This window comes from Populus euphratica, unplaced genomic scaffold (assembly GCF_000495115.2).
Source record: "Populus euphratica unplaced genomic scaffold, PopEup_1.0 scaffold11.1, whole genome shotgun sequence".
Lineage (NCBI taxonomy): Eukaryota > Viridiplantae > Streptophyta > Magnoliopsida > Malpighiales > Salicaceae > Populus > Populus euphratica.
In genome coordinates this window covers 1,255,854-1,281,003 of record NW_011499878.1, presented here as the reverse complement: position 1 = coordinate 1,281,003, position 25,150 = coordinate 1,255,854, and the positions used below count along the sequence as shown (strand labels likewise).

The 25,150-nt window shown below is 33.2% G+C and overlaps 2 protein-coding genes, 2 long non-coding RNA genes and 1 pseudogene across 9 annotated transcripts; 2 read left to right on the top strand and 3 right to left on the bottom strand.

Annotated features, from left to right (window-relative positions):
• Positions 1 to 5,240: 5,240 nt before the first annotated feature.
• LOC105128840 (auxin response factor 5-like) lies at positions 5,241 to 11,401 on the top strand. Of its 3 annotated transcripts, none has more exons than XM_011030673.1 (15): positions 5,241 to 5,700; positions 5,839 to 6,021; positions 6,211 to 6,323; positions 6,689 to 6,787; positions 6,904 to 6,960; positions 7,054 to 7,206; positions 7,289 to 7,373; positions 7,604 to 7,694; positions 8,000 to 8,164; positions 8,260 to 8,382; positions 8,651 to 8,726; positions 8,848 to 8,983; positions 9,066 to 10,357; positions 10,614 to 10,804; positions 10,924 to 11,401. In XM_011030673.1, exons 2-15 carry the CDS (start codon positions 5,916 to 5,918, stop codon positions 11,063 to 11,065), a joined length of 2,829 nt encoding a protein of 942 aa, XP_011028975.1. In that variant the 5' UTR covers positions 5,241 to 5,700; positions 5,839 to 5,915; the 3' UTR covers positions 11,066 to 11,401. The 3 variants fall into 3 exon arrangements, with proteins under 3 accessions (XP_011028975.1, XP_011028976.1, XP_011028974.1); XM_011030674.1 differs by having other exon boundaries at positions 5,241 to 6,021; positions 9,066 to 9,827; positions 9,858 to 10,357; XM_011030672.1 differs by having other exon boundaries at positions 5,241 to 6,021.
• LOC105128842 (uncharacterized) lies at positions 10,383 to 14,791 on the bottom strand. Of its 4 annotated transcripts, none has more exons than XM_011030678.1 (2): positions 13,347 to 14,791; positions 10,383 to 10,400 (listed from the first exon to the last, which is right to left on the bottom strand). In XM_011030678.1, the coding sequence occupies exon 1, from the start codon at positions 14,641 to 14,643 to the stop codon at positions 13,381 to 13,383; it is 1,263 nt and encodes a 420-aa protein (XP_011028980.1). In that variant the 5' UTR covers positions 14,644 to 14,791; the 3' UTR covers positions 10,383 to 10,400; positions 13,347 to 13,380. The 4 variants fall into 4 exon arrangements, with proteins under 4 accessions (XP_011028980.1, XP_011028979.1, XP_011028977.1 ...); XM_011030677.1 differs by lacking the exon at positions 10,383 to 10,400 and adding an exon at positions 12,077 to 12,138; XM_011030675.1 differs by lacking the exon at positions 10,383 to 10,400 and adding an exon at positions 12,621 to 13,035.
• A 1,547-nt stretch (positions 14,792 to 16,338) lies between these two features.
• LOC105128838 (uncharacterized) lies at positions 16,339 to 16,737 on the bottom strand. The gene is made up of 2 exons (XR_842955.1): positions 16,648 to 16,737; positions 16,339 to 16,435 (listed from the first exon to the last, which is right to left on the bottom strand). It is a non-coding gene; the product is annotated as an uncharacterized LOC105128838 (long non-coding RNA).
• A 596-nt stretch (positions 16,738 to 17,333) lies between these two features.
• On the bottom strand, positions 17,334 to 18,109 carry LOC105128839 (uncharacterized). The gene is made up of 3 exons (XR_842956.1): positions 17,895 to 18,109; positions 17,758 to 17,800; positions 17,334 to 17,382 (listed from the first exon to the last, which is right to left on the bottom strand). It is a non-coding gene; the product is annotated as an uncharacterized LOC105128839 (long non-coding RNA).
• A 2,625-nt stretch (positions 18,110 to 20,734) lies between these two features.
• Positions 20,735 to 24,056, top strand: LOC105128837 (uncharacterized; annotated as a pseudogene).
• The last annotated feature ends 1,094 nt before the right edge of the window (positions 24,057 to 25,150 follow it).

Genomic DNA, 25,150 nt, shown 5'->3' with positions numbered 1-25,150 from the left:
CGATTCGTTTTAAATATAGCCTTGAGAATGTTTAATTAATTAATATTTTATAATTTTGCATGTATTTTATTAGAATGAATTTTTTTAAGAAGAAATAAGATTGTGGTTTAAAAAAACAATAATTTATAATTTTCATTGAGTTTATTTTTTTGAAACTGCAACTATTTACTAAAACATTAGAACTGTTAGTTATTTTCAAACCAACAGGTGTCCCTATCATGTACGTGGCTGATATTCAGCTATTTTCAAATATTAACCGTAAAAACTACGATGTGAAATGCTAGATTTATTTAACAAATCATTTTCGATGCTTACTATTTTGAAAAGGTTTTTAGTTAAATTTCAATAAACCTGTCAATCCAGAGGCCAGTGTGATAACTATTGTTTGATCCCTTCATCACGACTTTCCTTTCCCTGCCATGCATCCATTCATCTTACCGGCAAGAGAGTTGGGCTTAGTTACGTGGAAATTCAAGAACATCAAAGAATGAAAATTGGATAGTTCTAAATCAGACAATACACGTGGCGACGTGGAATTTCCGACCAATGTTAAAAAAATCACTGCACTGGGGATAGGTCTCTGGGACTGCCTAGCCAAACATCATCGGGGTTCATGCAGACAGAGAACAGGTAAAGAGAAGAGAGAAGACAGGGTTGATTTGATTTTTTAGATTTGTTTTTTCTTCGATAGTTGAAGTGTCCCCGGGTGTTGATTTTATTACAAAACTATCCATGTATTGTGTTTGTTTAATGTTTGGAAATATAATTATAGTTATTTTTTAAAATATTTTTTATTTAAAAAAATATTTTAATAATATTTTTTTATTTTTTAAAAATTATTTTTAAGATTATTGCATCAAAATAATTTAAAAATAACAAAAATATATTAATTTAAAAAACTAAATTATAAAGTTTCTCAAAAATACTTTTCAAATGTATTACCAGACAACCATATATGGATCCTTTTAATGTTGATAGTCAACGAAGATTTACTTAATTTTAGAATGTATAGAAATTAATTGATATATATAAACTAATTTGGATATCCTACATTAAAAGCTACGATGGGGGAGGATATTAAGAAAATAAAAATGAATAATTATTGTAATATTAATTTTTAAAGACGTAGAGATTGTTACGGAAGGATACAACACCGTGATTGATCGAAAAGTTAGATGTTAATAAGAAAAATAATTAAATTATTAGTGGCGGGTTTAAAAGTGAATAATTATTGTAATATTAATTTTTAAAGATACAGAGATTGTTGTGCAAGGATACGACACTGTAATAGATTGAAAAGTTAGATGTTACCCAGGAAAATAATTAAATTATTAGTGGCGAGTTTATTTATATTTGTGTTTTAAAATTATTTAAAAAAAATTAAAATTAAAAAATTTTATTTTTTATTTATTTTAAATTAATATATTTTTAATATTTTCTAATTATCTTAATATTTAAAATTAATATATTTTTAATATTTTCTAATTATCTTAATGTGTTGATGTGAAAAATAATTTTTTAAAATAAAAAAATTATTAATATATATTTTAATATAAAAAATTATTTAAAATACAATTATAACTACACTATCTAACCAATTATGAATAATAACGTGGAGTTCTAATACCTCAATCGTCCTGCAAATGGGGAATTTGCAAGGGCGGCGAAGGCCGATAAAAACTATAAGGACTGGCTGTGATAAATGATGAGTTTAAAGTCGAGAAATAAATTCAACCAAAGCTTGCATTATAGGCTTCCAGAAATCAATTAAATAAGTAGCCTTAGCCTTTACCTCCTCCATGCCTGTGTACTGAGCACTGAAAAATTTTAATTTTAATTTCATTTGTTTTGTATTATTATTTTATATTTCAATATACTAGTGTTAAAATTAAATTGAAAAAAAATATTTTTAAAAACAAACACTATTTCAATACTAATTGAGCTAATAGTCGCTGTTTGTTATTATTTCAGTATCAATGCTGTTTTTTTCTTACCAGCTTAAGCATTAAACATGATTAATTTATATTTTCATATTATACTTTTTTTATTAGGCTGATATAGGTTTTTATCAATTTTAAAAGATCTCAAACTTGAAATTTTTAAAGATTAAGTATAATTTATTAAATGTCACCCCAGCCCCCAAAAGCTACATTCATGGAGATTGAGGAAGATGTGATAAGGTTATTTCAAGGATATAACCTTGTCTTTGCCTCGATGTGACCTTGAGCGTGGATCTCTTTTTTTTTTTTTGATTAATTTATGTAGGGTGTCCGGGCCAGTTTACGCGCATCACAATTAATCACCACGATTCATTGAACATCCTGCAAGTCCAGTGAATAAATAAGGTACCGCGTGGATCTATTTTTTATTCCAGAGCTTGGATGCCTTTCGGTGTTATAGTAATTTTAACCATTCATATGAAAAAATTGCTTGATTAGTCAAACAACTCATGAAATTACTCTAAATCTCACGTTTAAAATATTTATCTTATAAAAAACTTAAATAATTATTTATTTTACATGCAATTACAAAAATTCACATCATAATAATTTTAACCAGGTATATATTTTTAAAAAATATATATATTTTTAATTTATTTTTAAATTATAACTAGAAAAACTACTATAATATTAAAAAATACAGAGTCTGAAATGAAGCCCGTAAGGTATTATTAGCATGGTGCTTGACTATAAGATAAGTCCAGTAATAAAGGCTCCATTTGTTTGTAGAAAAGTTATTTTCTTTTGAAAAGTGAATTATTTTTTAATATTTGACAATATTATGAAAAATGAACTGAAAAATACTTTTTAGTGCTTGGTCATGTTATGAAAAATAAATTAAAAAATAAATTATTAACATATTATTTTTCTCGAGTTTATTGAAATAATGAGAAACAAATCTTACAAATTAAAAAGTTGAATAAGAATGAAATTGAAAAAAAAGATTTCATAAGTTATATTAAATAAAATAAATAATAAAAATCAAATCTAAAAAAAAAGATGACGAAATTAAAATAATAATAATTAATATTTCACAAAGTATTTTTTTAAAAAGTAACAATCAAAATAATGATGATCAAATTTGATAGATAAAAAATTTTAATAAAAAAATAATAGTAGAAAACCAAATAACAATTATAAAAACAAGGATTAAAGTTACTATAAAAATTAAAATTTAAAAAATAAAATTAAAAAATATATATTCAAAACAAAATATATATAGCAATTAAAAGTTTGAGGATCAAATTTGATATAATCAATTTAATTTTTTCACAACTTCCCGAAAGTGTTTTCCTCTCAAATTTTTCAGAAAAACACTTTCCCGAAAATCAAGCTAATTTTTTTTTTAACTGAAAAATGTTTTCTATTGACTAACTTTCCCAACAACAAATAAATACAAGAAAGTTTGAAAAGTGATTTTTCAGAAATTATTTTTCAGAAAATAAATATAGTAAAAAAAAATATTTTTTAAAAAATCAAGTTAAATATTTTTTATTGATCAAAAAGTATTTTTTTGATTAAAAAAATATTTTTTGAAAATTTTTTAATAATGAATAAATATAAAAAAATTTAAAAAATAATTTTTTAAAAAGTAACAAACATGACAAAAGTCGTTCTCGAGTTTTTTCCATCCTTTCCGGTGGAAAGGATGACAGAGCTCTTTATTCTCTTGGGATGGGCCCACTGATGGTGGTAGGCTGGACTTCCTATTTTATTGATAGAGGAGAAATCATAATAAATTGAGAACCTTGCGTGACGCTGCTGCCCATGCGTATTTCAACCATGCAACAGTTGCAATGACATCTAAATAGTAGAGAATATAGCTGTGATTGTTTTTTATTTTAAAAAATAATTTTTTTAATCCCGCACGCGTGAGCAGGGGTCAAGATAATCAGACTCCAAAAGCAAACAGGGATATAAAAGCGCTTCCCTGTTCCTACCTTTTGAATTTCCAAACAATCAAGATTCCGTAAACACATAATAAACAGACCTAAATTTGCCCTGATAGAGTTGGTGAAATGTAAAGGTGATAAAAAAGCACAGCAGGATCCATGCAGCAAAAGGCCAAAATCCAAGGTTTGGAGGAGAGGAATGGAGTCCAGTACCCAAATTAGCCATCAATTATTAACTATTTAGGTTTCCAGACCAGGAATTCTGTCAATCAAGTCATCATACTTAATCAAGGCTATTTGAGCGAGAACAAAAATATCTTGTAGTACGATCTTGCTGAAAGAAATACACACGGCAATTAGCTTATTCATTAATACCGTTTTTTAGAGTGTTTACATTGTTTTTAAAAATATTTTTTATTTTAAAAAATATTTTTAAAATCAACACATTAAAATAATTTGAAAGTATAAAAAATATTAATTAAAATAAAAAACATTTATATTTTTGAATTTTAAAATACAATGTCAAACATATTCTAAAAAATCAAATAAAAATACAACAACGCTAAAACATTTGAAACTCTCCATTGAACATTAAATTAAGGATTTATTTGGTAAAGTGATGAGATATAATTTAAAGTTGAAACAATGTTTTGCTCCAAGTCTATTTTTAAAAGTGTTTTGCACTATATTTATCCGCAGTCTTATTAAATACTATTTCTTAAAAAAACAATTTTAATTATAATTATAAAAATTATCACAGTATCAAAGTATATCTTAAATGTTTTATATATGAAACCCGTGGAAATGTTATTCTCTCAAGAAAACATGATGCTGATAAATCACAATACTAATCCTAAATACATATCAACACAATCGATGAAAACATACATAGGAGAATAGAATAAACGTTGAATTAAGAGGTAAAGCCTCACCATTCCATAACTCTGAGCCACTAACATAATATCTTTTGTTCATATCTTTCCATTCCTGACACGTATAAAATATCACTATCTTGAAGAAAATTAAAAGTTCCATGTTACAAATCTGTGTTGATCGATAGGTGAAGGACTCAATTGATAAAATAGTTTGCTTGAGGACTACATTAAGAATCAATTAAAGGCAGAGAGATTACTTTAAGGCTCCCCCCAGAAGAATACCCCTCGAAAATCCTCGTATTCACGTGCTAAAATGCGCCACCCTCACATTCTCTCCATCCTCTTTAAAAAACCTATTATTTCTTGTCGCTATCAATCTCTGCTGTACTTGATTTCGTGTTCTCCTCTTACTGTGATTTATTTTTATTTTATTTATTGCATCTTTTACTTTTGTTTTATCTTGGTCTTCCTTAAAACAGTTTAAAGCTGCAAAGAGAGCCATTTCCGGAAAGTTGGAGTGCAGGTTAATAGCATGCACCCTCTTTCTACTTTCAAGCAAATACGGCTGCCATTGCTTCACATTTACAGAGAGATATAAATTTAAGAGATAGAAAATTTTCTTTTTGTTTTATGGATTTCTTGATGATGATAGATGGAGAATCAGCGGTTTCAATGAAAAGTCGAATGAATAATAGCTACAAGACCACCACCACACTCATGCTTTTCTTCGCGTGCTTTGATGCATAAAAGCTTTCGGTTTTTGCCGTGTCAATAAAAAGCTCTCCTCTTCTGCCCCCACAGCTTAAAAAAACAACTCTATCTAGTCTAGTGAATACCTTTTTGCTGGCTGTCTTCCTTGATCTTGGATTATCAAGGACTCCCCACAAGAGGGTGTTTGTTTCTCCCTATTGCCCAATTGGATTGGTCCTTTTAGTGAGTTTAAGATTCCTTGACATGGGCTGGTTTTAAAAGTTTAGCTTCTTTTGAAGGAGCATAGACTAGTGATTTTAATGCTGTACTTTTTTGTTGTTTGATGGGGGTTCCTGTAATCAATGGGTTTGGGTTGTTCAGGTAAAGATGGAATTTTTCTATTGAGTTGATCCGGCTGTGTGGTAGACAGTACTTACCAGCACAAAGAGAAGCAGAAGATGGGTTCTGCTGAAGAGAAAATCAAAACAGGAGGGATTATTAATGGAGCTCAAACAAATCTGCTTGAGGAAATGAAGCTGTTGAAAGAATTTCAAGACCAGTCTGGTTTGTTTCATGTCACTGGAATTCTTTTTTCTCATTAAAGTTTTGACTTTTTATAATTGTTATCGCTTACGGGCTGAAATGATCCGGTAAAGGATGAGTCTTTAACATGAAGGCTTAACTTTCTTCACAAGTACATGTCCAAAAACAGTGGGTGTCTTATGTTTTTGATTTTGATGTGCATGACTTCAGGGACACGGAAGGCAATAAACTCGGAGCTGTGGTACGCTTGTGCAGGTCCGCTAGTTTCCTTGCCCCAGGTTGGAAGTCTGGTGTATTATTTCCCTCAAGGACACAGTGAGCAGGTTTGAATTTATCTCTTTCAATCTTGACCCTTTCGCCCCTTATGATTATTTATCGACACGAAGCACGTTCATAAGAGATCTCTACTGTACTAAATTGCGTTATGGGGGTTGATCTCTTGTTAAGTGTGATCATTTTTCTTTTTTGACGAACGGGGTGACTTTTCATTTGCAGTGTATCAACCATACAATTCCAAAATACCAACTGATAGTAAATTAGGACTTTATTCTGGGAAGAGTGGGACCATGGTGGTTTTAAAAGAAATTGAAGTTAAACCATGATTCCAAGGTTATGGAAGCCTGGTAATGCTGCTGATTATTCAATCCTTGATGTGCTGAACTGATGGACATTTTATTTCCATGTATAGGTGGCCGTTTCCACCAAGAGATCAGCTACTTCCCAGATCCCCAACTACCCAAATCTCCCTTCTCAGTTACTGTGCCAAGTTCACAATGTTACCCTTCATGTATGCCATTTTTTCTTCTGATTCTTCTTTGCTTTTCTTTTGATAAATATGTACTGGTGTACACTCTGCTTGTTAGGAGATCAGTTTTTTAAATGTGATTTACCTTCTCCTGATAGGCAGACAGAGATACAGATGAAATCCATGCTCAAATGAGTCTTCAACCAGTGAACTCTGTAAAGCTTAAACACTGTCAATTCATCGAACTTCTTCCCATTTGCTTATCCCTTCATCCAGCCTCAAAATAAATGAATCTGACCTTCATGTAGGAAAAAGACGTCTTCCCTGTACCAGATTTTGGGCTAAAGCCCAGCAAGCATCCGAGTGAATTTTTCTGTAAAGCTTTGACCGCTAGTGATACAAGTACACATGGTGGGTTCTCAGTGCCACGCAGGGCAGCAGAAAAGCTCTTCCCTCCATTGGTAAGCTAATCTTGCTAATTTGAAATTACTTGCAAGCCCCGATGAAATAGGGAGCTCTTATATTAAATTTTGCTTGTCTCAGGATTACTCAATGCAACCACCATCTCAGGAGCTTGTTGTCAGGGACTTGCATGATAATACCTGGACATTTCGCCATATATACCGCGGTGAGGAGCCATCTGCGTTGTAATTTATTGGACGAAAACCTTATATTTAGAGAACCAGAAGTATGAATATTTTTGTTCAGTGGAAACTTTGGCCTAGAAGATGTTCCTCACCCCTAAAATCTAGTAAAATTAGACCATAAAAATGATGGCATTTAATTTTTTTTTTTTTTACCTCAGCATTGAACTTGTTCTGGCTATGCTTCATCCTCCTTTCCCTTCCTTTTATGCAGGGCAGCCGAAGCGACACCTTCTTACTACTGGGTGGAGCTTATTTGTTGGTTCAAAAAGGCTTAAAGCAGGTGATTCTGTTCTGTTTATCAGGTAAGTTATACCTTTCGAATTCAGATTTTCCTTGGATGCTGCAGAAACTTGTCTTCTTAAGTTAGCTTTACAAAAATAACCAATAATTAATCAAAAAACTAAGTTCATTATTTTTATTTTTGAATGAATTCTCAATAGAAAAGAAGCTTCGGTTTTTATTCCAAGTGCTGAGAAGCTCTGCAATGCTATTTGACCGCATTTAATTGTTAAGAAAATTGTGTTAAACAATAGGTAATGGGTAATCTTCATGGATTTTGACTACTCACCATAATGATCTTAAAGCAACTCATCCTCTGTAATGTCAGGAATGAAAAGTCCCACTTGATGGTGGGTGTGAGGCATGCAAACCGTCAACAAACAACATTACCATCATCAGTTCTATCTGCTGATAGCATGCACATTGGTGTCCTTGCTGCTGCAGCTCATGCTACTGCCAATCGAAGTCCATTCACCATTTTTTACAATCCAAGGTTTGTTAAATTTACAATCAAATCCTACATGTCTTTGCCCTTTTTATATTGGCTGCTGACTCTAATTAGTGGCTACTGCTTTCTACAATTCACAGGGCATGCCCTTCAGACTTTGTCATTCCATTGATTAAATTCCGGAAAACAGTATTTGGGACTCAAGTCTCAGTTGGTATGAGATTTGGAATGATGTTTGAGACAGAAGAGTCCGGAAAACGGAGGTCATATTCTGAGTTCTTTGAGTCCTCTTGCATCTTTAATTATGCGGGTATAGGTAACGCACCTGCAAGAATAACAATAATGAATTTCAATCAACTGCTTAATTCATTAACCAACCCCATTTAGTTTTCTGCATCGTGAAAAGGACAGAAGCACATTCCATTTTTTCTGCGAAGTTCAAAGTCATCTATGCTTTAATTCCATGCTCAGGGCTCTGAACATTTATCTGTCTTAATGTATATTATTAACTGTCTGTAATCTATTCCGCAGATATATGGGCACAATAGTTGGTATTAGTGACTCAGATCCACTGAGGTGGCCTGGTTCCAAGTGGCGGAATCTTCAGGTAGATTAGGCTACTTGTTGATCTGACCAAATCATTTTCTTTTGCAGTGATGTTAGTATTATGTTATTGTTTCTCTGCTTTGGCAATTTGCAATTGATTTTCATATCTGTCTTACAAACAGGTAGAGTGGGATGAGCCTGGGTATTCTGATAAGCAGAACAGGGTTAGTTCATGGGAAATTGAGACTCCCGAAAGTCTCTTTATTTTTCCTTCTCTGACTTCAGGTCTCAAACGACCCTTGCAGTCTGGATTTTTAGGTGAGCATTTTGCTAGGTTTTTTTTTATCCCCCGGTTAGGAAAATTTGTTGAAAATTCATTTTATGCTGTTTGTCCTTCCAGGAGATACTGAATGGGGGGGTTTGGTAAAAAAGCCCCTTGCATTGCTTCCAGGGAGTGGAAATGCAAGTCTTCCATATGCTTCAATGTCAAACATATATTCTGAACAACTGATTAACATGCTAATGAAACCTCAAGCTAACTATCCTGGAATCTGTGGAACTGCACTACCAGAAGTATCTGCTGTGAAGGTGGCTTCATTAGATGTTAAGAACATGCAGGCAGCAACTAATCAGACGCCTCAGCTAAACCAGTCAGGAATTACCCCCATAGAAAACCAAAACTATTCCCGGATCTGTCTAGACCAATCCAATGCCATGAACTCATCTTCATCAAAAGCAAATGTAGCTGGGAAGTCACTTTCTTTGAGCAAAGTTGAAAATCAAGCTTCGGTTGGAATTGTTGATGGGAAATTCAAAGCAAAACCTGAGCATTTGCCAGATCAGTTAAGCCAGGCAACCTTAACAGGAGAGTGCATTGTGCAAAAACCAATCTCGTGTCCTATGACTCAGCAGGATGCCACAAATCATCTGGTGTGCCAAAATCAGAATCAGGGCCAGTCACAATTACAAGCCAGCCTCTGGCCTATGCAGGCACTTACAGAGTCATCGCTACTTAATTCCCAACAGATCCGTGCATCTCTAGCTGATGCCACTACACCAAACTGCTCTCTTCCATTTCTAGACGCAGGCGAATGGATATCACATCCAATGTCTATTGACAGTATGTATAGATCAGGACAGTTGTCCATGTTTGGATTACAAGATCCGTCAGCGGTGTCCCCTGAAGCAGCTAATCCCTCTTTACCTTTCATGCATCAAGATGCGTGGGATCATCAGCTGAGCAATTTGAGAATTTTATCCGAAGCAAACCAATTGATTCCTTTGGCTCAGCAAGAGCCATGTAGCTTCAACTCAGGTGCAGTGAAGGATTCATCTGACGAGAGCAATGATCAAAGTGGAATTTATGGTTCTCTTAACATTGACGCTAGCAATGGTGGTGGTTCTATGTATGATCGGTCGGTCTCAAGTGCTATTCTAGATGAGTTCTGCACATTAAAAGATGCTGATTTGCAGAATGCTTCAGATTGTCTAGTTGGCAACCTCAGCTCAAGCCAGGATGTTCAGTCTCAGATTACCTCAGCAAGCCTAGCAGATTCCCAAGCTCTCTCACGGCAAGACTTTCCTGACAATTCAGGTGGCACATCTTCAAGCAACATTGAATTTGATAATAGCAATCTGCTCCAGAATAATTCATGGCAGCAAGTAGCCCCACGTGTGCGCACATATACCAAGGTATGCATGATTGTGTTGTAAATAAAAGATCTTTGGCAACAATCTGCTTGGGTCACATGCATCAGATTATTAGCATAATTATTCCAAAATGGAAGACTTTATCTAGTAAAATCATACCTTAATGCTTACCTTTGTCCAGGTTTGTAGTCTGCATGTTTGTGAGTGAGATTGAGGGCATTTGGATGTTTTTTTCCCATGATTTTATTACATTTCATTAACTCGAATGTTGGGTGCTAACATTGTTTATGGTTTACAGGTTCAGAAGACAGGGTCTGTTGGGAGATCAATTGATGTCTCAAGTTTCAAAAATTACGAAGAACTATGCTCCGCTATTGAATGCATGTTTGGACTTGATGGGCTGCTAAATAACCCTAAAGGTTCTGGGTGGAAATTAGTATATGTGGACTACGAGAATGATGTTCTACTCATAGGTGATGATCCTTGGGAGTAAGTGTCAATTTGCCCTTTCCAATGTCTTGCTGGCTTGCTTGTGGTTATATATTGTGAATGTAGATAGCAAAGAAGTCCTTTCTATTTCTAGGCCTAAATTTGATGTGCTTGAGCAGGGAATTCGTTGGCTGTGTTCGCTGCATTAGGATTCTGTCACCTTCAGAAGTTCAGCAGATGAGTGAGGAGGGAATGAAGCTTCTCAACAGCGTCAACATCCAAGGCATCAATGCCCCCATCACAGAGGGTATCCATGCTTGATAAAACTTCTTCAGCTAAGTAAAGCCCCCTTGCAACTAAATGGACGTTTTCCCACCTGGTGGAGGAGAATGTTATCGGAATGGTTCCTCCCCTGTTCAAATCTAAAGCAAGCTGTCCCGGCGAACTTGTTTCATATCTCACCCTAGCGGTGAGGGTGAGTCATGTGGGCACTTCCAATTCAGCCTCCACTTTGTCAAGGTCTATCCTGATATATGATTAGATATGTATGTTAGTTGAACTTATTATAATTAATGGGATGATGGGCTATACATTCTTCTACAGAAGCCTAAGACATTACCACTAGCTTATAATATATTAACATGGTAATTAAGAGATGTGTCTGTGTTGCTTTGCTTAATACATCACCTGAGTTATAGTAACTCGGGCTTGGTCTTGGAAGTTTCCAAAAAATAACTCTTTTGGTGTGAAAAAGAGGATGCTTGGAGGCCATCGCAAACTCTTGACAGCGTACGTTGTGCCTCCAAAATCACTGAATAGCACGGTTGATTTAGTTAAGATTTTGTTTAATTTTAAGAAGAATTTTAGAACTATATTGTTTTAATTAATCAAAATTAACCTGAGTAAATTATGACTGGAGTATTGACTTAAGTTAGGTTTAGAGCCTCACAATAGCTAGGCTATTTATTTTGAGCTAAATAAATAGGCTATTTATTGTTTTTGAGCTACCATTTTAAGCTAACAATAGGCTATTAGGTGGGCCTAGGACTGCCGAACCTGTCGGAAATCGAGGTATTTCCCCTGACAGGACAGTAGTAGTTAATATCTTGCGGACAAGGTATTAAATTATCAAGTTGGAGGAGCTTCAAAATTTCTAAAAAGTCCCACCGTCGATTCATACATTGGCAGAAGAAAATTAAAGCAACGCAAGGAAATGAATCATACAGCATTTGATTATAAGCCGAGACTTGCTTCTGGGGCATTTCATCACCTCAACGTTTGAAATTACTCGTGATGGACGGTGAAAAGGAGTAAATATAGTAAAACTCCTACGTCCCTCCCCTTATGGAAAAGCCAGCTCCAGCTGCCATCTACCCACACAGCATCTTTTTAACCTCTACCAAGAGACACCAGACTCGGAGCCAGAGGGTTTACAGATGATTTAGTAAATTTCATTCATTACAGGACACCTGAGAATTAATGGTCTTCCTAGAATAGTTAGCTTGCAGGGCCATGTTTTTTATTCTGTTCCTGTATTCCATTGCTATATATTCAACTGCAATGGACATATGCACTTATCCAAGGGATTGGCCAAAAGCGCCGAACCATCGTACCCAACCCAGAAGAGGGAAACGCCAATATTTGGATCGGGATAAAGGCCTCTTTAGAAACGAGGTTGCAGCAACCAGACGTTCCTAGATGAATTATGTTTTTCATTTGGAAACACATGAGAATAAGAGGTCAAGTTCAAGTTAAGCCCCGTGACTTCTACCTCCTCTTTCCTTACAAAATTATCAAACGAGGCTAAGGGAGGTTAATTGTTAAAGAATTTACCATTTGGCTCGCTTTAACTCTAAAGCCAAACACAACTCAGAAATGAAAGGAACAGCTTGTGCACATACAAGAATGCAATGCCACTACCACAAAGATGAATTGGAAAATTGTCAATATCCGTTTGCGAAAGGATACCAAAATCTTCCCTGCGAATCAGTATCTTAAAAGTGATTATCATGTTTCCCTATAACTAAAACCTAGAACTAGTACTTCCTAGTTCCAAGCATTATTACATTCATATGCTCTTGACTTCCCAAATGAACTCTGGTACTCACATATCAAGTAGTCGGTGTGCTAAAGAGAAAAGTAGAAGGTAGAAGGTAGAGAGCAAGCCAGAAACTAGGTGAACGCAAGTCAAGACTTGTAACCACCGGTTAAGCCACTCCCTTATCATTACCTAAGACAGTTTCCCAATTATAACCCATGAAGATGAATACTTATCAAATTCAAACTTGGAACTGCAATGTGAATGGAAAGAAACATCACGAACTTGCACTTTAAAGATGGATAGTTATTATACACTATGAATTTTCCATTTCCTAACATTCTTTTAGCTTGGATAGTTAACTCCCCTAAGATACAGTAAAAGATAAACCAGTTACTAGATTACGAAGCACAAACATCATCTCCTAATGCTGGTTTACAGTTGAGAGAAGTAATAATTGATGCACTTATTGCATGTTGAAACGAATTTAAGAAAATGTTTGAGTCGATGAACTCACACAAAATGCTGTGTGAACAAAGCTAGAAATGGAAGCAAAACTCTCACCTCTTTCAGTTTCCTGTGAAAACTCCAGTAATCATCACACTCTTGCTGGCTTTTGTAGTACGGCAGACAAATAAACTTCTGATTTCCCTGACCCAGCTGTGTCTATCTTCTCTCCCACAACCCATTTCAACTTCTTATACCCAAACCGCTCAATCAACCGAGTCAAAGCTGTCTTCTTCTCATCATCTGCACAGTAGAAGTTATCCAACCAAAACAATCCACCAGCCCTCAGAATTCGATCGATATCAAACATTAAGAACTCTAACTTTTCAGGTTTGTCCCCTCCATCCAATCCACTAGAAGCATGAATTAAATCGAAAACATTGTCATAGAAAGGGAACCTGTGATCTAAACTCAAATACAAAGGGAAAAGCCCTCTTGCTGCAATAAATTCACTAAATGGAGCATCCACATTCAAAGTACTAGTAATCACAGTCACATTTCTCTCTGCCATCCTAGCAGCGAATGTCCCAGACCCACCACCAATATCAAATCCAATTCTAATTCCCCCACTTGCTAAAGCTAACACATCATCAATGATAAAATCATTCTTGCCTCGAGCTTTAACAAACCTTTGAGTCTCATAACCACTAGTAATATTAAAGCAACCAACACAATCCCTGCTCAACTTCTTTCTATTCAAGCACTCAAGATTCTTGCAACCAAGACCACTCCAAGTTAAAATCTTTTCACTAACAGGTTTCCAAAGAGAAACAGGAAAACGATAAAGACCCACCTTTTGAACAGACTTTGCAAAGCATCTCCTTCTGGGCAAAGGCTCACATCCACGCAAAATCAACTTCTGGCCAAGGCTCCAATCACCAGGACAGGGCCCAGAAACCTTGTAAGCCATATACTGAGACAACAAGTCTGCAGATTTCTCACAAGAATGACCCACAGAAGCCACCATCTCAGTGATCCCAGTTCTTGAATCCTTACCAAGAGGGAGTTGATGGTGTTGCAAGAACAATTTGAGCTCACTTGCAATATTGGGCCTTGAAATATCCATAGTTTCATAGCCCAAAAGCTCTTTCTCCATCCCGGCAAGCTTTTTTTGAGAAGCAGCGATCTCTCTTAGTATTAAAGAGACACGCTCAGAGATCAAAGATATATTTTTATGGGGATTGTGAAAGAGGTGAGTTTGATGGTCTTTTGGAGAAGATGTGAAGGCATATAATGCAAAAAGATTAGTGGTTAGTACAGAGAAGAGCATGAGAATGTTCACTGCTGATGAACAGAAACTTGCTCTCTTGAATCTGGCTGTTCCATCTCCTATTTTCAGCGACACTGATCCCATATTAGCCTCTTCTTCACAGAAAGAGAGAGAGGGAGGGAGGGAGTGTCTGTGTAAGTACTTGGATAAAGATGTTGTGAAGTGAAGCAAGTTGTGAGATTTTTTAGTGCTTGATTAGTCAGGACAAAGCAGCTTCGGAGAGCAGGTTGTGGGTTGCAGTTATTCTTTTATATGTTTGTTAACTGTGAATATGTTTTTATTAAAAATATATTAAAATAATATTATAACCCATTTAAAAACAGAAACTATACGACGCAAAACTGCCACTAATACGATTTTTATCAATGATCTCAATATTTTTAATATTTTTGGACTAGTTTCCCTGAGCCAAAATTAATTTAATTTTTTATTTATTTTAGATTTTAGGACATTTGAATTCATGAATTCTTTTTAACATTTCTTTCTAAATTTGAACAGGGTACTGATGTGAAAAACAGATCTATCTTTATTGTTTAAAAAAAGTGTTTAATTAGTTCTCTATTTGCAGTTGGTGACTTTAATTAATGAGGGAAAATTAATCTAATTTGAATAAATCCAGTAATTTAAAAAAAAAACAAAAGCAATCATCTTGTATATCATTGGCTGATTTTTTTCTACTTTGGTAAATGTTAAGAGATGGCATTGTTAAAAGAGGGGTAAGGTGTGGGAGTGGTCTAAAAATAAGAGTTAAGTGGGACAAAAGATGGTTTAGATCTAAGCATTAAGGTAAGGAGTACAACTGGTCGGGATCTGTAAAGAGATTCCTTTTTTCATTGGGCAATCTGGGCCCTCCACGTGTTCACACAAGGGATGGAATGCTCTCGCTCAGGAGCTTATCAGAGTCCGTAGAACAGCCTAGGTAAAGGAACGTTATGGTACCATGGTCACGGTCATCGACCTCACTCCATTTCTTACATTAAATGTTTTAAAATGTTTTTGTGGTTATTTTTTTATAAAATTTATGTTAAAATATATTAAAATAATATTTTTTATTTTAAAAAAATTATTTTAAAAACTAATATATTAAAATAATTAAAAATATATAAAAAAAAAATTAAAAATTTTAGAAATTAAACTTCTTAGAAAAACGATTTACATCGCGTTGTTAAATGTTTTAAATTTGTTAAATGCATGCAGTGTTTGCTGTTATAGTAATAATTATTTTTAAAAATATTTTTTATTTAAAAATATATTTTAATAATATTTTTATTTTAATAAAATATATTTTTAACATATAAAAATATTTTTAAAAAAAAATCAGAAATTTGGGAACACGGCTAGTCAAGTTCCCATTGACGAACAATTGGGCCGAGGTATTAGCGTGGTGCATCTTGGAACGACATGTCACCCCCAGCTAATTTCATTTGTAAACGACCTCGCTGCAGTTAAAACGGTAGAAACTGCCAATCTGAATTCATCTGACCTGCTTAATTTTAACTTGAAGGGCCAAACCCAAAATCAAGGAGGAAAAAAGCGCAATCAACATTGGGATTTCCAAAACTGCTCGAGAAAGGGAGGTCGAGTCAAGCTTGAAACCCTAATTTTAGGTGAAGGATGAAGAAAGCGAACGAGATGACATAATAAATTCCCCATCACGAACATGGATAGTGATTGATGTTGCACGTGACAAATTAATCAAAAAGCCCCAAAGAATTTTAAGGGAAAAAAAATCGACGAGAGAGAGAACCAAGCTGCAAATTTGTCTCCAGGAGAGGAGGACGTAAGAAAAGAACGTCATGCACAAAAGAAACGTGACATAGAGACAGTGTTCGAGTCTTTGAGATGCATGGGAAGACACACAAAGGCTCGACAGTGCCTACCACATGCATGAAGAAAACGAGTAAAAACAAAAGAAGAGGTCAAGGAACTACTTTGCTCAATGCAAGGCTTACAAAAATGTTTAACATGAATGGAATAATGTGGCTAGGAAATAATCACAAAATATGTTTAGATTACTGATAAACAAGAAAACAAATAAATGATCAGCACCACTGAGCATCACAACCATAGTGAATAAACAACATTTACATTTCTAAGAGACCTCAAGCTAATTGTTTCTCCGACACTGCGATGATTCAGTTGAAAATGCTGATTCATGAATATGAAAGCTCGATTGATCTAGCAATGAATAGGTTATGAAAATGCTGATTCATGAATATGAAAGCTCGCTTGATCTAGCAATGAATAGGTTATGAACAAAAAGGCGATCAAAATAGATCAACTGTAAACAGACAGGGAAGAGTGATACATGCCCTTCCAAAAAGCATTAAAAAGGGGGGGCTGTCGAAAAAACTTGTTTCTGCCATTTACTTGTGCGTCAACTGGTAGAACAAAACCTTGAAACAGAAAACGCCAAGTTCTTTGAAATACTTGCTTAAAGACGTGGTAATGAACAATAATTATCTAGGTAGGAATCACAAAGCACAACTGTTCTGTATTAAAAAAGAAGATTGAAAAAGCCTCGAGATATGGTATATGAATCCAGTAATCTGCAAAACAATTGTTCTTCTACATGTTCAATTCATAGAAAACTATGTCTCACTTCCTCGGAAATGAAAATTAACAGCAGCCATTCTCGTGATTCATAAAAATATTAATTCAAAAAACTCAAGATTCTCTAAATCAAGAGTCATCTTTTGCATACGAGTAATCCTATCCAATGGCAACCATTTGACAGATCCATGGTCATTTATTTCATCATTCAACACTATCTCCTCAGTGATGTGCCTTAGCTTCCGCATTGTTAATCGAATTCACTTTCATCTGATAGTCAAAGAAATCAATTTTTTTTCTCTCAGCAAATACAATCATTCCCAACAAATCCTCAGACCATGAATTATCTTAGCGAAATCGACAGAATGTAACAAAAACGGCTGTGCATCCAAGTGTCATCACGAATCAAATTTGAATCGAAACGTTGATAACTTACATACAACAAAATTTGCCAGATCAAGGCCAATTTAATCAAAATTTTCGCATAATTAGCTTATTGATTTGTTAGTGAATAAAATCTATTCATTTATTATTCCATGAAAACAACTTAATCAAATTGATAAGTATAAAATAAAACTGATAACAGAAATAGATCTGCCTAGCACATGATCAATAAAATCAAGACAGCTTAAACAAGTTAAGTACCTTGAGAATCTTGAGCTTCACACTTCCATAAACCAAGCCAAAACTGAATGCCGATGCACGCGCCACCTACGCATAAATCAACTTTTTAAAGGTCAGGAATCGATCGGAAGGAAGAGAGTGGAGAGAGATTTGCTCACCAGAGCGAGAGTGCTGGAGCCGGAGAAAGGACCTGGAGCTGGAGTCATTTGATTAGTTGGAGATCTGATCGACAAAGCCTTTCGAGAAAACCCTAGATCAGAACTCCGGTGAAGCTAAGTAGAAGGTGGACTTGTCGCTTCTGATTTTTTCTTCCGCGCGATCCCAGTATCCAAATCTTCCTCTCGAGTCGCTTTTTCACGGGTCGGGTTGCCAACCTTAGGTGGCCCACCCACATGCTTAGGATAATAGTTTTTTCAAGGGGTAAACAATCCCTTTATTTTGAGACAACAAGTCACCTACTTTGACAAATGATATATTTTTTGTTTTTCTTTAGATTCTTGCTACTATGATAATTGGAAAACTAGAAAAGGTTTTTCTCTTTTAAAAACTTATTTATCAATCAATGTTTTACTTGAAAATATATAGAGGACACCCTTGAAATGTGATAAATTCATTCACGACCTAAAAAATTGTCAGAAAAACTCCAAAGCAGCATGAAATAAAAAAAAATATATTTTTGAGCCAATATCTCTTTTTAAGCATTTTAAAGATGAAAAAACACTCAAGTAAAACTATCTTTATAAGTGAAATTTGTTAACACTAAGATTGATTGCTTTGGTGGCTAGGATTTTCTCTCTCTATAGTCAAAATCGAACAACTTTTTATATTTTCTCTTGATTCATAGACTGAAAAATAAAGAAAATGAAGTTTTTATAGCTTCATATTATTTTTTTTTAACATAGTAAAAAAGAGATTTTCTTTTTATTAGAGAGAAGATAATAGCTAATTATAATTTAATGATGGTGCAATATATGAAAGTTAGACATAACATCGAAGATCTATCTCCAAATGCAAATCCATTAAAATTAGTAATATAAGCTCAACATGTAGATATTCATAATGTCAATAAAAAAAATTAGTCTAGTCCAATACATCAAACTTACTCGGGTTTAAAACAAAAATAAATAGTTAGGTTTATAACTTATAAAATATTAAAAATTAATCCGGAAACACTCATTAACCAAAACCCAACAACTAAGTATAAAACTAAAACTTAGTGGTTTCTCTGTAGCTAGAATTGTTTACACACTTATAACACATTGTAAACCTCTTGTGTCTTTTTTTTTAGTAATTTATCCTAGCCCTTTAAGTGATTTAATCTTAATTTGAAAGCTAATTACTTCATATTTTTTAGTTGATCGTGGAATTAAAACAAAAGGGATCATAACAATAAAGATGCAAAACATAGGTGGTGTGTCATAATTGTTTTTTTAAAAAACATATTTATGTCCTCAAACTTTCAAAATAACACAAATTATACAATTTAGATTCCTTTAAATTTTAAAAAATTATTTTTGATATAAAAAATTATTTATATTATTTTAAGTTCCTAATTAGAGAGAATAGAAAGGGAGGGATTACTCATGCAAAAGAAAACCACCATTCAAGCCATTTTCAACCACAAAAATAGATTTTTTTTTCCATGAGTTCCGTAAGACTAGAAATGTATAATAATGATAGTATGGTAATCCAACACTTCTTGAAAAAATAGTTATATATCAAAAAAGATAAATATAAATCGGTTTAATTTTGAGTTTTTGAACTATTTTTTTGATGTTTTAAGTTGATATATTGGCTTATGGATGTTTTAAAAGTATTAACAAAGTATTTTTTTTGGGCTGAAATGACTTAAAAATTATATTTTTTTGCTAAAAAAAAACATTATCTTAACTTTTCAGCCACGATTATGGTGCCCAAACACTGGGTTGCATGCAATGTATCACCCACATATTTCTTTTAGAAAAATAAAGATAAATAATAGATTATATGTTCCTTTCAAATATAAACAAAAAAAGGAACTAAACCCTTGCACTTAGGTTTTATTTTGACTTTTTTTTAATATAATATAAATATAAATTTATGATAAAAGATTATTTAACTTGTTTATGCCCACGACACCTAAGTTATTATTGTTTTTTATTTTTATTAATATTTTTTAATAATTTTTAAATTTATGCTCCAATTAATATTGCAAATTTGTGATGTTTTTATTGTTTATTTAATCATTTTTTATAGATATCTTTATAAGATTATTTCACTTGTGTTTAATTTTTGAGGTGATTTTTATGATTTATCTATATTTATTTATTTTTTATATAGATGAACTTTATGTTTGAAAACTTTTATATAGATGAATTTTATTTTTGAAAACAAAAAAAATATTTATTTTTAGATAATATTTATTATATGTGTAGTTTTGCATAATATTTTTTATCTAATTCAAAAAATTTAATGTGTGCGCTATTTATATTATTATTTTAATAAATAAAAAATATATTTTAATTAACATAATTTAGCAAACACAATTAAGTAAATATTTTTTTCGCGAGATTGAATATCTTGATTTTGTTATTTTTATTTTTAGATATATTTTTATTTTTAAAATTTATTAACAAACATAATTTTTAATTTAATTTATTATATTTATACATAATGTTTTTTATTTTTATTTAAAAGCTTTTATTTATATATATATATATAAAGGTAATGTGGTTGCTTTAAATAGTATTAGAAGGTGTTTGAAAATATGATTATAATTATTTTTTAAAATATTTTTATTTTAAAATATATTAAAATAATATTTTTATTATTTTTTTAAAAATATTTTTAAAATTAATATATTAAAGTAATATGAAAAATGTCACTAGTCATTAATAAAAATATTAATTTAAATTAAAAAATGAAAAAAATATAAAAAAATATTAATTTAAATTAAAAAATGAATTTTTTTTTTTAAAACGTAAATACAATTAGGAAATTATTTGTGACTTGGAGGGTGATTCACACGCGACGTGGCAAGCAGCAAACAGATGATATGGATGCTTTTGCTCGCCGCTAAAAAACCAGAAATCGAGAAGGACTGTCACTCAGTTTTTCTAGACAACCAAACGGAAAGAGAAGAAAACCCACTCGTATTTTCACTTCAGAGAAACAAAATCTCAGTTGTTGCTTGCTGCCAGAATGGGAGCATCGTCTTCTACGGAGCAGAACGTATCACGTGAACAAAGGGAAGTGGAAAGTCTAGTAGCTTCTACCGGATCAATCTCCTTGCTTCAAAATGCTTTCTCTAAGCTTGCCGATCCACAAACAAATGCAATCCCTCTTCAATCTCTACAGGTACTTAAAAAACCACCAAGAATAAATTATGGGTTCTAAATTATCTTGATAAGGAACCCAGCTTTTCTCTCTAAAAGCTGTGTTTTTTTCCCCTGTATTGCCCAATCATTTTTGGATAGTCATGTAATTTTAATTTGTTGCAGAAATGCTTCTCTTTGAATTATAAAAACTCAGAATGTGAAGCACTTCAAATTCCTGATTGCCTTTTGGGATTATTGGATCACTTGGGTCCATCAATGGCAGATCCTTTTTTTTTGTTACTGATAAAGGAGGGGTCAATTGGGTTGAGTTTGTAAGAGGTTATTTGAAATGCTGTGAGAGGATGCCTGTCTCAGCATTACTTAAGACATTGTTGAGACTGTTTGCTGCAACGGGAGTGAAAGCAGGAATTCCTTTGAAACTGGAGTTTGAAGCTATTGATGATGGTGATTATAAGGTAAGTGGGTCGCTGTTACCTATTGATGTGCTTATGTTTCTTTGGACGAGTTGGACTATGCTGTGGAATTCAAGAACTTGGAGAGTTTTGAAGGAGAGAGAGTATCTATATCTTCCGGATACTGGTCCTTTGGTGTTATTAGTAGTTGTTTCTTGTGCTGAAGGTGGCAGTGGATTGGAAATGTGGGATTGTGATATTTCAAGTTTAGATGTACGGCTTCCTGCAGGAAAGTTTCTTACAAGGATGTTGACAACAGTGCCTAACCTCATGGAGTGTTTTACACAATTTGTCAATGCAAGACTGCAAAACGTCGCTAGTTCAGAGGCATGTAGTGTTAACCAAATCACAAATTTGTTTGCTTTGATGTATTTAAAGATTAAGGGGTTCGCCAGCCACTTACGATTTTTTTCCTGCTTAGATTATAAACAAGCAACTTGATCTTGCTTTCTGCTCATATGACATTTTACTAGCTCTATCCCATTTGACTTCAAAGTTTATGACTGGTTATGAGAGTTCATATGTGATATGATTTTCCTTCTCAATCAACAGCAAGATGTGCTGGAATCTTCAAACTCATCATCAAGAGAAATCTCTCCAGAAAAGGCGTGCAGCTCCTACCTTCTAACCTGTGGAAGAGCGTGGGGAATTTCCCTTACTATCAGGGGTACAATAAGTGAAGAAATTTTGAAACCGTACTTTCCTAGTGACAGTGATGCTAAAGATGAAAATCTTCTCTATCGGTTTGTCATCTTCCCTTCTGATCTATTTTAGACCTAATTGCCTTTATTTTATGCTGCTTATCCTGCCGATGCCCCAAATAAATTTAAGACCAGTAAAATTGCTCGTAATGCTTCAGTTGCTACCACCAACCCATTCTCTCCCCTCCCTACTTTCTTTCAGTGTTTCAAGTCAGTTTTAGTTATTAATTTGCTTGCTACTGTATCAAATTTCACTCAGCATTTGTTTTCCAAAGGCTTTTAGGTCATGTCTCCATGGGAAGGGCTTGAACAGATTTTGGTCAAACATTAAAGGTTATCTTGGTTCGTTGCTCCTTCTAATTTCTGCTACTGGAGATGCACAAGAAGATAGCACCAATATTAGGAAATGGACCATATGTGCACTCACGCACCAGGGTTTTGAAAACAGGGATATGTTCTACGGAAACTCTGGAACCTTATATGCTATATGTCCAGTCTTTCATGTGTTCTCACCTTCTGGTATGTTATTTAAATGATTGAGGGGAGAGAGAGTCGCAAATTCTCTTTAGTTATTTCTTTTGTGAAAGTTGATAGACCCAATTGAAATTCATGAAAAATGCTTCCATTTTGAGACCTCAATGGCCAATTGTAAAACCATTGGCAGGGAAGGAGAAAAACTTTGTTTACAGCCACTTGCATCCTACTGGTAGAGTTTATGAGCCACATCCAAAGCCCGTGGGCATTGCATTTGGGGGAAACAATGGGAACGAGAGAGTGTATATGGATGAAGACTTTGCCAAAGTTACCGCGTGTCATCATGCTATTGACAAAACATGCCATCATGGCCCCCTTTTCCCAAATCACGTACTAGTGTGTTTGGCTAACCACATTACCACTATCGGTGAGCTTTTGGCTCCCAAATCTTAGCATTTGAAGAAAGTGATCTGGCAGAGGAAAACAGCATTAGCTATTCTAATAGAGGAAATCTACCTTGCTTTTTGCAATGACTTTAGTTTGTGCGCAGTTTGTGGTTTCAAGTAATTTGTCCCTTTTTTATTTTCTGTTTTAAATTGTCTCTGGGCGCATGCATGCATCAGTAAGTATTATTTATCAATAATTTTGTTAACCATTTTGTTTCTTTGATTGCTTTGTGTTTTTCACTGTGGACTTTCTGAAATTTTTATCACACGGAAGACAGTCTCTAATCTAATTGCTTGTCATCTTCATGGAGATGATTTTGATCATATAAGATTGCCTGTTAGATAATATATGGATTGAATAGCAATGACAATAACATGCATATAACACTGGAAAATCCATACTAACATAGTCTATGAACACGTTTAAAGGCTAACAACTTTGTTTCCAAATTATAAATCTGTACTGTAGGGGTTTCTCCTGGTTGAACCTTTGATTTTAGAGGTTGAAGTTTGGGGTCTAGGTGGGAGGAAAGCAAGGGAGATTCAACTTTCATATAAGAAGAGAGAGGACCTTTTCACTGAACCAAGACGCAAGGTAATTAACCTACCATACATAGAAGGCCTATGTTGATATTCAAATTCAAGAGTTGAATCTGATATATGAAAAAACCATATAACTTGTATTTTTGGCAGGTTGACTTGAAAACTTTTGCAAGTTGGGAGGACTCACCTGAGAAGATGATGATGGATTTTATGGCTGATCCAAACAGAGTTCAAAGGGAAGACCGCTGAATAAATTGGACAGGAAGTTTTGATGGCGGTGACGTTGTTACGTTTTATTATACCATTAGTTTCCTCCAACATTTTATAATTATTTATTATTATATAGCAACACAATTCTAATAAGAAGTAAAGTTTTTTGGTCATTAATATAACATGTTAGTGATGATAATTAATGAGTTAATTTTTTGGTTCAGAATTTTACAAATAAAAATTATTTTAAATAAAATAGATCTGATGAATACACCAAACTCAAAGAACTTGGACTTAATAGTCAACCGAGTTCAAGATAATATAGGTCTGATAATTATATCAGACCTAAAGAGCTTAGACATTACCAAGTTCTAAGACTATGTATAATTATGGATAATACTTTATAATAAAAATATTAAAGACATGATAAATCATAATGTCTATACTCGTAGATGTATACAAAATCTCTTAAGGATCATACTGTATTTACTATCTCATTAATGATATGTAAAAGATATTTTTAAAGAGACCTATCGTATTTACTATTTCATTAATGATATATAAGAGATATTTGTTTCTTATTAATATCAGCTAAAACAAAGAACTTTCAATTTTTTTTTCTTTGAAAATAACAAGGTTCAAAGATACAAATACCACTTGAATCAGGTAAAATATTAGAACTTTTCTTCTTTTAAGATAAATATATAAAAATTTTAGAGTGCTAACTTAAAAGATATTTTTAAAGAGACCTATCGTATTTACTATTTCATTAATAATATATAAGAGATATTTGTTTCCTATTAATATCAGCTAAAACAAAAAACTTTCAGTTTTTTTTCTTTGAAAATAACAAGGTTCAAAGATACAAATACCACTTAAATCATTCAGGTAAAATATTAGAACTTTTTTTCTTTTAAGATAAATATATAAAAAATTTAGAATGTTAACTAACTTAAAACTTAAGAATAAATATATTTGTTTTTTGAATTTAAAGCTCTTTTAAGTTATTTATTACTTTAAGTTATTTAATACTTTTCCTATAAATATTCTGATTTTATCATTAGAGTTTTTAAATTTATAACAAGGTTCAAAGATACAAATACCACTTAAATCATTCAGGTAAAATATTAGAACTTTTTTTCTTTTAAGATAAATATATAAAAAATTTAGAATGTTAACTAACTTAAAACTTAAGAATAAATATATTTGTTTTTTGAATTTAAAGCTCTTTTTAGTTATTTTTTTCTTTTAGTTATTTAATATTTTTCCAG

Excerpts from the sequence above, each read along its gene's own strand:
- LOC105128840 (XM_011030673.1), top strand. The coding sequence starts at position 5,916 with ATGGGTTCTGCTGAAGAGAAAATCAAAACAGGAGGGATTATTAATGGA. Across the intron at positions 6,022-6,210 it reads AGAATTTCAAGACCAGTCTG|GGACACGGAAGGCAATAAAC; the intron begins GTTTGTTTCATG and ends GCATGACTTCAG. Across the intron at positions 8,383-8,650 it reads GAAGAGTCCGGAAAACGGAG|ATATATGGGCACAATAGTTG; the intron begins GTCATATTCTGA and ends TCTATTCCGCAG.
- LOC105128842 (XM_011030678.1), bottom strand. The coding sequence starts at position 14,643 with ATGGGATCAGTGTCGCTGAAAATAGGAGATGGAACAGCCAGATTCAAG.